The sequence below is a fragment of the Dermacentor silvarum genome, chromosome 8 (assembly GCF_013339745.2).
Source record: "Dermacentor silvarum isolate Dsil-2018 chromosome 8, BIME_Dsil_1.4, whole genome shotgun sequence".
Lineage (NCBI taxonomy): Eukaryota > Metazoa > Arthropoda > Arachnida > Ixodida > Ixodidae > Dermacentor > Dermacentor silvarum.
The window spans coordinates 108,908,345-108,922,170 of NC_051161.1; the positions used below are offsets into that span (position 1 = coordinate 108,908,345).

At 43.8% G+C, this 13,826-nt stretch overlaps 1 protein-coding gene across 1 annotated transcript in view; it reads right to left on the minus strand.

The window, feature by feature from the left end:
- The window catches only part of LOC119462342 (glutamate receptor ionotropic, kainate 2-like), a 46,782-nt gene extending 33,911 nt beyond the window's left edge, over positions 1-12,871 (minus strand). The window contains exons 1-4 of the mRNA XM_037723685.2: positions 12,811-12,871; positions 11,666-11,929; positions 8,905-9,089; positions 3,217-3,270 (exon numbers count right to left, since the gene is read on the minus strand). Coding sequence (XP_037579613.1) covers positions 3,217-3,270; positions 8,905-9,089; positions 11,666-11,929; positions 12,811-12,871 — 564 coding nt within the window. The remainder of the gene's footprint in view (positions 1-3,216; positions 3,271-8,904; positions 9,090-11,665; positions 11,930-12,810) is intronic.
- Between the last annotated feature and the right edge of the window lie 955 nt (positions 12,872-13,826).

A 13,826-nucleotide genomic window follows, 5' to 3' on the forward strand; every position in this document is an offset into this window, starting at 1 on the left:
GGAGAGTGACGCCCATCGGCACAGCATGAAAAGGTCGAAGGTCGCTCCTTTCTAGACCCGTTTTCCCATTATATCTATAGCTTTTTTTTTGTCGAAGGTATAGCAGAATGTGGGGAGTCGGCATACAGAGCTTTGCACGTCGAATCCGCTTGCATGCGTAATAGGAAAAGCGAAACACTTTGGAGGATAAAGGCGGGCACCACGCTTTTAGTTATCAGGGTGATAATTTAACGTCCCGAAAAGGTGATGCACGGGTCTTCGTTTATTTTTTTTCGTTAATATGCTACACAGTGTGCTTTCTGAGACATGAACCACGGAAGCCCTTTGCCAATGTTGCTAATGGATTTATTGAGACGACAGCACTTTGCGTAGGCTTAGAAACACTACCAAATTTTTAATAAGTGCGGCGAATTTCTCTCTCACACCACGTCCCAACTGTGCTTGGGGGTTTGTATCGAATATGCTTTCAATATTTGACAATCAGCACCATGTAATCTACCTTACATCGAGATGGTCGCACTATGTTTTTATGTCACCACTTGTGCTCTCAGCTCCATTACACGTTATTCGAGTTTTCGTACATGTATATTGGCCGAAGCAGCGCGTTTCTATAAGAGATGAGTCTATTGGGCTTATTGCCAACGCCTACGGTTACACGGCTCTAAGTGGAGGCGTATGCCGCCTGGTTATTGCGACCCGTAAGTGGCTTGCTAAATCGTATTACAACGAGAGTCAAATAAAGATCCTTACGCGATCCACATGTGTCGGCGTTATCATACTTTTTACCCCTTCAGAGCCCTTTCAGTAATCTTTTAGATGAGCACTTAGGGTGGGCCGGCATTCATGAGTATTATTATTACCCTAAAAATAGCGCAATCGATCGCAAAATGGAAGAGTGAAACGAGTACTCTGAGGACCATCTTGCGACGTAGCTTAATCACCGCGTTAAAGAAAAAAGAAAAACGACTCACTCCTGCCAGCCGACAGAAGAGGTACAGCATTTACTAGCTCCGATCGGCATCTAGACTGGCGTGTTATATGGAATTAGCTTCGTCACATCGTGTTTTTATTATTGCGTTCAGCTTTCTGTTTCAGAAATTACCCTACCGATTGTATATTTGATAATAGTGTGTTTTAGCTGAGCGCTTGCTGTCCGCTCCGCTCAGGCCGGCATATGCTAGCAAATGCCACACAACCGTTTAGCGGAAACGCTATTGCGCTTGCGCTCAATGCTCATACCGGCAGTGGAACGAAGACGCCATCCCTCGCTCCGCTACATAGCCGACTGAGCGGAGCGGGACAGCGTGTCTACTTGGCCTCTTTGTCGTTTTGCCGAAGAGTTGATATCGCGTCCTTTGGGTTTCGGCAAGACGCGCTTATCAAACGCGAAATCTACGCAGTTCCCTGCAGTATCTCAGAGCGTGAAATCTGCGCGGAACGGTGCGTAAACGGCGCTCTGCTAAAACTGTCTATTAAATGTGGGCCTTAGGGCAAGAACACATGAAATAATGCATTTGTGTTCAAGATTGTCATCAAGTTTTCAATATAAGCGCGTGCCATATTTTCCAAACTTAGATGTTAATCGTCAAAGTCCATTCGATATTAAACTGCTTTTGTCATTCACGAAAATTGTGTATACTTAACAGTTTCAACCACGTGTATAAGCAGTATCTGCGTAACAAGTATACCATTTATATTAACGTTCCTGCTAGTTTATTTTAAAAGCCCTGTGTATATTACTTTAATGGCCTCGTGCACGACTGATGGTGGCGCTGTTAATGACGCTCCGATGACATCAGCTGGGATGATTTCACTTTTGTCGTCTGCTACGCTCCGGCGGTAGTAGTCGCATTGTGATTTGCGTTTTCGTGCTCTTACTGCTATCACTGAGTGGTCGCGTAGCATGATGCTCTGCAGTTCTGTTTATAGTTTTTCGAGTGTTATTTTATAAATAAGACAATTATGAGGCCACCTAAAATTACATTTCCAAGTTACCGTCCATAAAACGACAACCGTCTTGGTTAAAGACTCTTGATTCAATTCGCTAAACAACGGACAGCATGTGCACAGAATATTCAGCTGCAGAACCGGTGCACCACCTTACGGCTCATTCGCAAAATTTCGATCCCATACTTTTTATACCCGCCGACAACCTGTGAATGTGCCGTCGGCGGTACGCATTTAAATGTACACGAGGGCTCTTATGTCAGTTTTGTCAATTTTGTGGTAATGAAACTACCTGATTGCAGAGAATTTTTATTTGACTCTCATGGAAAATCACTTTTCTTATTTAAAATGATGGCGATTTGCCTATTGTGAGCGAATAAAGCACAAAAAGTCAGGCAGATCTGCGACCTTACCCTCAGCGACACAATTTCTGCTTTCGCGCTTTCTTCATGCTTTCTAAGCACGTTCACAATGCCGGAACATGTATCACTGCTGATCGGCCAATAACTCAACGAATGCCACATTTTGCGATATTGACACGTTGCATAATTTGAAATACGGCAAAATATCTTTAGCTGCACTGCTGCTTGAGCGCTGCATGCATTAACACACCGCAGAACCACATAATTTCTTGAGAACAGCATGAAACATCGTTAGTAATATGAATTGTCCTAGCCAGTAAAAAAACATTTAAGCACTCTGGCCAACGCAGCGTAATACCCACTATACTGAGCATGCTGGACTAAGCTAAATACTGAATTTATTACTGCGTAATATTCGCAACAAGAGATAAGCACGATATCTTTAGAGTACTGGTGAAAATAAAAAAGCAGGGAAGAGATTGATACCACCGCATACATTACAGGCATAGGTAGTGGTACAAGGTAGAGAGAGGTTTTCAGGAAGAGAAAACAGATTAAGAAGATATATACAAAAATGGCAGAATTAAAAGCAAGTATAGCATGCCTGATTACCTCAACAAGGCTAGGTGACTATTTGTCACCGCTCCTTTTAATACGAGATGCAACAAGTAATTATCATACACATCGGAGCCAATAATGATACACTTATTATGTGTAAACAAACACCTGACCTAAATAACATCTGAAGCATTTCTACACATCTTTCTTAAGAAACAACTAGAAAAATGATGTATTAACAGCACTTTGAGGGCATGCTAAATGGTGACTGTACTTTAGAGCTACCGATCCATTTTCTCTGGATGGTCAAGTGAGTTTTTTGATTACGCAACAAATTGTTCATGCTTACCAATGTAGTGACGATGAAGTTATGGTACTCGTTGATTATTCCAACTTTCTGGGCCTGAAAACAACAAAATATTCCGTGAGCGGTAGTCCCTGAGCAGCATTTTTCTCGTTCCTCTTGACTCCCGAACCGACACATGACAAAACGTACAACATGTCATATACTCTCCTGAGATTCTCGTTTCACAAAAGTTTAGAGATTTCATGCTTACAAATGCATTATTTCCTTCACTGAAACTTTTCAGAAAAAATTTGGTAGGACAAATTTCTTATTCGCGTTGCTCACACAGGCATCCTGCATTGTTGAGATTTTATTTGTTCCCCGGGGACAAAGTCAAAGCACGTTATAGCGACTACTCCTTTCTCAGACAGTATATAATGCGCCAGGGAATGTAGTTCGGAGAAATTCTTGAGCCATGCAAACCATGAATAAGTGCTAGTGCTTGCAAGTGCTTTATTCTTTCTTCACATGAACATGATTACACAGATATCTGGACCGATAGCCAGGGAAGGCTAGTTTCGGGTCCAGTGTCAAAATATAACAGACAGGTAGGTAACATAAGAAGCCAAGTCAATTTTTATGAACAAAATGACCCGAAAAAGCGGGCTAATTTTCACTTTACAGTTCGAGTTCGACGATATAAATGCAGAATGGCTATAACAAAATTATGTTTATGTCATAACTACAGGTTACAGACACTAAATAAATTAGTAATTAAGACCCAATTCCCATCTTGTGCCAAATAATGAGCGCGTCACTGTTGATAAGACACCACCAGTTACAATGGAGAGCTTAAGCGAACCATGCGAGACGAATAAGACAACTACTTTGAATAAGCAGAGCCAGCTCACGAAAACTGAACCATTGTGGCAAGTTTTAAACAAATAAGGTATCATTGGACTAAGAAAGTGAATTACATTGTACTCGTCACTCTTGCGATAGCAATTTGGAGCTGCGGTGTGTTGCAATATATAAAATAAATTAATAAACGCATACAGCATCCAACTGCGTTCTAAAACGGAATGCCGAACGACACATTTGTATTTGACCATTGTGGATAACTTCAACATCCACCGCCATGTAAGCTTCTGTCTTGTATTGTATTCACAGATTACATAACATTAAATTTGGACAATTTTGTAGCCGTTTTTTATAGCAGCATTCCCTGTTACCACCTTTACACACCTTACTGTAACCGGAGTTTCTCGAGTGGACGCCTTGCTTCGTGAATCGAACGCGTCGTATTGCATTACGAACGCTGGTCTACCCCTAAGGAAATTTACGGTATCCTTTGAGTGGCTTTGTTGGCAGTATAAGCCAAAGGACGTATGAACAGCGCGACTGAAAGAAAGATGGCGAATAGTATTGTTTACCACATTCAGTGATTGATTTTATTATCGTATAAATATTCTGCTGACTCTTAGCGAAGGTAACGTGCAGGAACTATATAGGTTGGATAGAAAAGGCGCAAGAATTGCAATCCTGAGAAATATTCAAAACAAAATACTATATTAGCGCAAACGCGAGCCTGAGTAAACAAGCCTAATGGGGCGCTACAACATAAAGCTACCCTCATTGTTTGTATTCCATTTCTGCCACAAGACCTCCACGTTGACCAAAATTTTTTCGGGTCACCCCCAATTCGCCTGTCTGTCACGTGGCGCCGCGAAAACCGCGAAACCTCCCCATCTGATAAGGCCGAGCAACAGAAATAAAATTCTGTATGATTCTAAGTATTTTTCGCCATAAGCCCTACGCTATTCAATTTTTTTTCCGGCTGCTCCTACTTGTCTTCTCTACCACGCGACCTCACAAAACCGCGAGCACTCACCACGTCAAAGTGACGTGTACACACTAAAGATGCATTATTATGCCGAACAAAACTGACGTCCTTTTAATAACCGGAAACTACCCCATGGCAAAAGGAATAAATGACGGCTCCCGGTCAGTCGTTCTAGGACTGGTGACATGGAGCTGCCGGTAACATTGGGTTTCTCTGCGTAAATGAAAGATATTTGGATGGCAGTATAACGCTGTTGAGCCCTTTTGGCGCATAAACGACATCGCTCTGCCAACCTTTCCTCGCAAAGCATCCGTGTTCGCTGCATTTTTATCCTTGCATTGCATGTGGCCGCGATTTTATTGCGATAGCAAATACATGGACACTCCAGGCGCATTTCTGCCGTCGCCGTCGTCATCGCCGGGAGGTTCCGTATAAAGTCAACGGGCGCTGAAATCGTCGCCGTGCGCCCGATGCTCTATGTGCGGGTGAAAGCGTGCGAGGGTGAGCCGGCGACCGCGGCTCAATCTCGCGCACGCAAGGCGGGAAGCGGGCAGGAAGCGCATGCTCTTGCAGTCGCGCGCACCACTCCGGAGGGAGAGCGCGGGGGGGGGCAGCACTCCCGAGCGACCGCGCGCGCCCGCCAGGCTGCAAGGCTCCGAGAGGAGGATAGGGGGGGGGGGGGGGGGGGGAGGCCGCGTACTACACCGCGCGCTGCTGTATCTTGAAAGCCATATACAGAGGGTGCAGAGTCCTTCCTCCCTGCGTATTGTTTTCGCGGCTATGTTCGCGTTGATGCGAGCGGCGAGGCGAAGGTCAATTCACTCGCTGTTGCTGCCGCGCTTACTCACTACAGAGTTTTGACAGCGAGTTTCTGCGGTCATCGAGTGAGATACATTCATGTTTGCCTATGTGCGCGTGACACCATGATGCCTAATGTTAACAAGTTGATACGGCCGATAAAACTATTATCCTTACTTCGTATAACTGTCTACCAGTTTGCTATCGCAATCGATGCTTCGCTTTTCGAGCGAAACTGCGACTTTTTGACAAGCCACCACAATTAAGTCCGGGAAGCGGACCAATCGCAGGCGCCGGCACCCTCCTCCTCAACATGTTATCCACTTTCACTGCGCTTGCTCGGGCCCATGAAAACCATCTCCACTTGTGCGCGCTTTTCGCCTTTTGTCAGCCAATTCGGTAAGGAAAGACAGTTAATGTAGGCAATGCTGTTCGCTTTCAAACCAAATAGAACTGACTTCCTATAAACGAGGAGAGCGTTTGATTCGATTGTTCAAACAACACTGCGAGCCGCTGCCCGATGTTTGAGCCGCTGCTTAGGTAAATTTGACATCAGGATATTGGTACAAAGCAAGAAAGGAATAATTTTACGTTATACGACCCATGTTATCCCGCATGGCCAGGAATGTAGTCACTATGACCTCGTCCTCTGGTGTAGCAAAATGCAACTTTGCTTACTGCGGTCGCAAAATAACAAGGACTTTCCAAGTATTCAGCTATAATGTAGGCATTGGGGCTGAAACGGTCAAGGAATCTAGTCTATTAGACAGCACGACCATTCAGGGACATCGAATAGGGTAAGAAGTTTGTAAAACCGGCATGCATGCATTTATATATCAGCTCGAGCAGAAAGGCTTTCCCACAACTTATAACGCCTATATGAACGAGTTAAAATGAAGGACCTTTAATTATGTGAGACTATATAGCGCCGCATATGTTTGCCCTGCATTTAGTAGCAGTTAGGCAGGTAAACAACATCCTAGAGTTTGTGTTGATGCGTCACTACGAATTTACTCTGGTTCGTCATATGTACAGTTAGGCCTTATTACTCCTTTTGATGGACGTCAAAGCATATCTCCACAGCATCAAACTGGTACATTCTGGTAAGTTGAAAAATAACGTATAGTAAAAAGCAGATGCTTTGATTTTAAGTTAAGTTTTTATTAACGTGATACGAACAAGGCTTCTCGTATGCGCCCGACACCTGCTTCTCCGAACGGTTATGGGGAAGCAACAACGCTCTTGTGCCGGCACATATGAAATAGTACAGCTCATCTAAGCAGCTATTGCAAATGCTGTTAAAACGCTCTTCGTTTGCTATCATTGTGCGAGTATCCCAAATGGGCACATCATCTAGACATCATCAATGCCATAAAACTAGCAGTCATTGAGGAAAGCGGGCGACGATAATAGGCCTCGCATTGTGGAAAGCTGTTATAAGCATAAATACATTGATAAACTCGGAGTAAAGTTCTGCCCAGTTAATAATTTGCCGGCATCAAAGAGACTAGGTTGAATTAGGAGACTCGGCTGGGGCAAGTTTTGCAGTACGAAACTCAGAGCAGGTACGATTAGACAGGTCAGTAAAAGAGAGAAGCAGATTCTGTGTTTGTCCTACGTGAGGCCTGCAGGGTGTTCTCCGATTTTAGCGCTTTTTCACAGTGCATCAGCATTAGTGGCAGAAACGTATGTGTAGTAATTGTCCAAACTTTACGCAACCATGAGATTTTAGCGCTGTACTTCGAACTAACGTTTATTGAGAGAACTAACGTTTATTGAGAACATGTAAAATATACTTCTCTTGTCCGAGCTGTCTCAAATATCCCGCATCAATTAGACAAAAACAAAGCAAACACTGTACAATGTCATCATTCTAAATCATAAGATGAATAGCGCCGGCGCACATGTAAGATTACAATCACGAAAAAAAAATTTATTTTCTGTATATACGCTGCATGCAGCTAACTTTTGACGCGACTGCACGATTGGTTGCATCTGATTTGTGTGATATATTGTGGTAAGAAAGGAGACACACAAAATGTGTATATCAACTATTGGTAATGCGCTTCCTCTGGTAGTAACATGTGACAGACAGACAGACAGACAGACAATGAACTTTTAGTGAGGTCCTGAAGGACTAGCCGGTGGAGACCCGTTGGGGCCCCCGCCTCGCCGCTGCCTGCTCCCATGTCGGAATCGGGAGGCCAAGCCTCTCCGCTCTTTCACGGGTCCTCTGGACGGCCATGGACTGGAGCTTGAGTTCCGTACTAGAGATGGCATCGTCCCAGTCCTGTTCGCTGGTCAGTGGCGTATCCCGTAACGCAGGGCATGTTTTATTTTCTTTTTAGTTCAGAAGTTCTTTCTAGCCTTTGTGATACACTGTGTGCATTCTGAAGCTGGGCCCAGGCTGCAGAACGCTGGTGTTTAAACTTTTATTTTAATTGTTTAAAAAAAGGAGTGAGGATACAAGAGCTCTGCATAGCCTCCCGTTTTCTGCTAGTTTGAAACGTTCGCTAGTAACAATATTCCGCATTCTAAGGCCATATGTCAAATCAAACTTATTGCGAGATATTTATGCCACCTTGAGATCCAGTCTTAGGACAGCCAATAAAAACTATACCAGTCACATGACTGTGCCAGAGTGCTACAAGAATGTTGAATTCTTTATGGGCTAACCTGTAGGCTAACTTCACAGGTGAAGAAAAATATACTTTGTCTGTGGGTACATCTCGTAGCTCTTTCTTTCAAGGGCAGTCGCTCTACTGCTCTCCAGTGGAAAGACAGCTTTCACTGGTTTGCTCCCCGTACGGGGGCGACTTTTTCTTCAACTGTAAAACTAGCTTTCTTTTTTTTCAGTAAAACAAGACGTAGTAGTCAGCTAAACATTCAGCTTTCTTGCACCCATGGTATCTTTTCTTGTGAGCCATGAAGTGAGGCTAAGGGGCACCAGTACAACTATAAGATTACTATACTACTATAAGACTACTACTATAAGAGATGACTACTATAAAAGTGGAAATCCTCTCACTGAGATGAAAAATTCAACTGGTAATTGGTCGAAATATAAAAAGAACACATCTTATCTATCGAAAGTTAAGAGGAGTACGCACATGCCGGAGTACATCCGCCAGCCTCTGGGTGGTCAGGTCAAGAATGATGTTATTCTCCCCCGCTTTTGCAAGTTCCCGCAGAACCGACCGAGGGTCCGCCTTGTCATGAAGGGGGCGCAATGCAACCGTCGGGGGCGGGTTGCCAGGCCTGTGCAGCTGCAGGAGGCCACGCAGCCGTACTAGTGCTGTAAGAGGAAACAAAACGCTGGTAGCACTAGTGCAATGGCTCCAATTATCGGTTACTAATGTAAACAACCAAGACAGACACTGAGAGGTGGGTGCATGAATGTTTGGTGCATTAGAGAATATTAATATCATTTTTATTATATAGTATTTAGGAGATGTTGTCGCTTTTCATTGGTGCCGGCTACTCCTTTTTACTTAGAGATACAAAAAAAATAATCTGCGCGCATTAAAACTAAGAGTTGACTCCAAATCACAATAACACAAAGTCCAGTCACATGAATACACTAATGCCACACTAATACTGAAAGTCCACTCAGAAACACAGCAAGACAAAATTCAGTCACGAAGGCGCATTAAAGTAAACACAAAATCCAGTCACGTAAGTACACCAATGCCACACTAATACTGAAAGTCAACTTGGAAAATAGCACACAAAGTTCAGTCACATAGGTGCACTAAGGTAAGCACAAAGTCCGGTCACGTAACTGTACTGAAATCACGGCACATAAGATGGCACGGATTAGGCTCAAATGAAAGTACACGAACTCAGGTGTGGAATTGACCAAATTCAGATAAATAAAAATCCCATTGAGTGAGCTTATCACAGATAAACTTTTTTCAATAGTTTCCGAGAATATTGCTCGCTTCAAAAACTTTTGGAGGGCCATTAACGCTCGTCTTTGCAATGAATATGTTGGCCAAGGACCTAACATCTCCCTGATGTTGAAGGGCCTGCGGTCTAATGCCACTAAATCACGTGCTAAACGTTGTATGTGTGTGTCGTGTCGCGGACATTCTAACAGAAGATGCTGCACGTCTTCATCCGTGTGGCCACAACTACATTGCGGACTAGTAGCTCTTGAAATGTTTTAAGAGAAAATGGTCTATGTACGTGGTGCCGAGCCGTAGACGACGAATCAGCGTTTCAAAGGCTCTGGTTGTATCCAATGTAGACGGGATTTTGAATTGAAGCGTAGGGTCAATGTGAAATAAATCTGGAGATTTCGAGTTCTGTTCAAACCATGTCGATTTGCAACCACGGACTAAGATGTGTCTTAGTATGTGTCGCAATTCGCCTTGCGTTAGAAGGAGACCGTATGTGACGTTATTAATATGAGCTTGTCTAGCTGCCTTGTATGCTGCAACATTCCCAGGCATATTGCAGTTACCAGGTATCGATTGGAACATTATTGTGCGATTTTTTTCACTTGCCTTCGTGAGTTCTTTTAGTGTCTCATAAACTAAAGCCATGCTTTGGGAATTGCTGATGAGACCATGACGTGACGACAAAGCTGCCTGTGAGTCACAAAGGATGACCCATTGGTTCCCGTTTTGCATTGAATTTACGTATCGTAACAACGACAATATTGCAACTAGCTCTGCTGTAGTTGATGTCGTGTGAGACAGTTTAAACGTCTGTATTCGGTTCCATTCTGCAATAGCAAAGGCAGCTTTAGAAGAATTTGTTTGACAAGAACCGTCTGTATACGCTTGAATATGTCCAGGGTACCAAAAGTATATCTGGTATAGCGCTAGTTGTTGTGCTGCTAGCATAAACATGTCTCGTTTGCGAATAATTCCGTCAACCGAAAGGTCAATTGCTCGGGCGACAAGTCTCCATGAAGGGTAGGAAATACCTGAGATCCAAAATTCGTGATGTGGTAGTAGATTATTGTGCACCTGAATTACAGTATTGATGTTAGCCCTGTCTCGCTCAATAAGCGTAATTGCTAGTGGGTGCCTTTTGTTCTGCATTGAAACGCGAAAGTAGTGTGGACTAGTTTCAGCCGTGCTCATAATATCGAATGGAGGATGAAGTGCCTTTTTTGATTGACGTCAATCATTTTTTCCATGACCTTGCATAAGCAGCTCATCAGGCTCATAGGACGAAAAGATATAAGAGAGAGAGGTGTTTTACCAGGCTTCAGTATAGGTATCACACGTTCTGTGTTACAAGAGTGAGGGACATGCTCCTTTTTCAACAAGTCATTCAGAACTCCGAAACTGCCAATCGATCATTAGGTCCCATGTTTTGCAGGATACTGTATGTAATGGAATTTGGGCCTGCAGCAGTCTTTGTCTTTCAAGACGCAAGTGCACATTTTAGCTCAATCATGGAGAATTCGTAGTCTAATTGTACATGCTGTGACTGAAAACACGCAATAACTTTTTTGTTTTACCATTTCAACTGAATAGTGAAACTCAGAACAAGTAATAGAAATGCTTGTTCTAGTTATAACCTTGCTGAATTCTTCAGCAATCACTAGTTCTGAGGTATCCTTGGCTATTGAGGCAACACGAAATCGTTGTGTTTGAGCAGCAGGACCGCTTAATAACGATTCTTTCCTTTGACTCCAATTGCGCCAATTGGTACCAGGATTACGATAACGCACCGTTGTGTACACGTCGTCCATCCGGAGTCGCTACATACTCCATCTAAGTCATCGCACAGCTGATTATATTAGAAAAAAAGTATATAGGAAACGCACTAGAAAGAAAAAGTTAATTATTAATTTAAAAAAAAATTCCCGTATTGCGCTGTTACTACTTCACATGGCCACGACGCTAAGCTCACCTTCTGGTTTCTCGTAAATGATAGTGAAGTGCTTCCAGCCTTGCGCGTTGACGAGGTCACTCAGTGCTCTGCCAAGCTCCTCAGCCGATGGTGTCACAGTCAAAGACAGCGTGTCCAGAGGCAAGGCACGCTCTCCGCCCTCCTGGCGGTGCAGGTACACGTGTGGCACTTGGTGCCTGGAACACGCATGACGAACTAGCAGCGCTGTTTCCGGCTGCCGTGGACCCAACACTGCTAGGACTCCTTGCTCCAGAAGCCCGCACACTGAGCGGAAGATAAAAAAGAGCACATATTTCACTTCAATCGTTAAGCCCCATATCATCAAAGGTACATACAACATCGCGTCTGCCATTGGCCGATCTTGATCCCAAATAGAACCGTCTCACGGAAATGTAGAAAAAGAAAGCGCATAAAAGTGGAACGGGAGCTTAACTCTCTTTAGAACTCCTATATGTTGCATCGGAGCATAAGAGGCACATTTGAAAACGGAGGAAAGAATGCTTCAATACACACTAAACAGAAAATGCGTTCATTGTAGAAAAAATAAATGATACATAGTTCAACGGCTCATACATCCTAGCGTGCAAGATGAGCTACCCACACTAGCGCATGGTTAGCAGAATAACTACGATATCCAGGAAATTTCATGAGAATAGCTGTGTTGCTTGACGAATGTGCGTGTATTGTTCAATATGCTGTCTCCTGCAAGAAGTTTGCGGCGTAAATTCAACTTTCCAAGACCTCCATTGTATTTAGTTACCAAGTTACCACAGATCTGCGCGAACACCTACCAAAAAGGCCATGGGACAGTGAGCGAGCCTCTCTTTTTTTTTTGCCAATGAACATTTTATGTCGACACTCACGTGGCCAGTGAGTGACAGCATGTTCAGCCAACAAGAACTCCTGTGCTCTTCAATGCTCCGTACATGAAAACACACTGAACTTATGAGCAGTGATGCAGAGCGCATTGTGCAGCTACCCCCCTCGCATTTTTTTTTTTTTTGCAACGTTGTTTCTCGCAGCCGTCGAGAGAAGGTTTTGGCGCATCCTAGCTTAGCCTTGCGCGTTCTCTGCCGGATGTCTGCGTGGAATATATTCGTATACGTAGCGCAGCACAATCAGGTCGCGTAATAAAGAAAACATACGTGTCCGACCGCGAATTTCGAATCCGGGTGCCCCAGAGGAAAAGCGCGATGCTCTACCCATTAGGCCAGAAAAACAAAAACAAACATGCGTACCTTTTAACAGCCGAGCTGTTTAAGCCGGCCGTAAGTTGTGCCACGAGCCGCAAAACCTCGCTGAGCTAAGACGTCACTGCGTTGCCTAGCAACCACAAACCAGCTGTGCGATAGCTTCGCGGAGCTGGGGGAGAGAGAGCTGAGAGAGCGTGAAATCGGAGTATAAAAATAGCAGAGCCGCCATAAATGGGTGGCGCGACAAACGACATCCTAAGTTAACACAACTATATAAAGCTAATTTTAGCAGTTTTCCTGGCGATTAAGTGATGCGTTCCAGCGTCTTCATTCACTTTCGTAGGGGAACCATGGGCAACGGCAGCCGTCGCGTAAATTTCTCCTGCATTAACGTAAATGAGTGCGTGTTCAACTTCTACGCGCAATGGACAATAAACGAGACGTGTACCAAACAGTACTCTGAGGGAGTTCCTATTCCACACTCCCGCCATGAGAATGTGCTGATTTTGTAAGATGTTCTTGATTTTCTTTTTTTTAAACAAGAACAGGCACTTAAAATGTAGTCGTTACAAAAGGGGCTTTTTCACAGTCGCAAGTAGCAGTGTTTCTGTTTAAGTCATTGCCGATCGCAGCAGATTGACTACATTCCTGCATATAGTTTTTTTATTACATAATCAATTGGTACTTTACGCCTGTTATTCCTAAACTTTTGCCTATATGTTTAATTCTCGGTTTTTGCACCTGCCAACCCTCCTTGCAGGCTACAAAACCGGTGTGGGTCGACAGAAGAGCAAGAATGATGTATGTACAGCTGTTGTGAACCTGTGCACACAACTTTCATGGCTTCGTGCGTTTAATCGTTTACGTTTATTGCGCTAAAATATTGCTTTTTCTTCAGCAGGTATCTGCAAAAACCAACACGATTCGTTTCACGAACTATTCATTTCAACAGTGGTCGTCTGGAATAC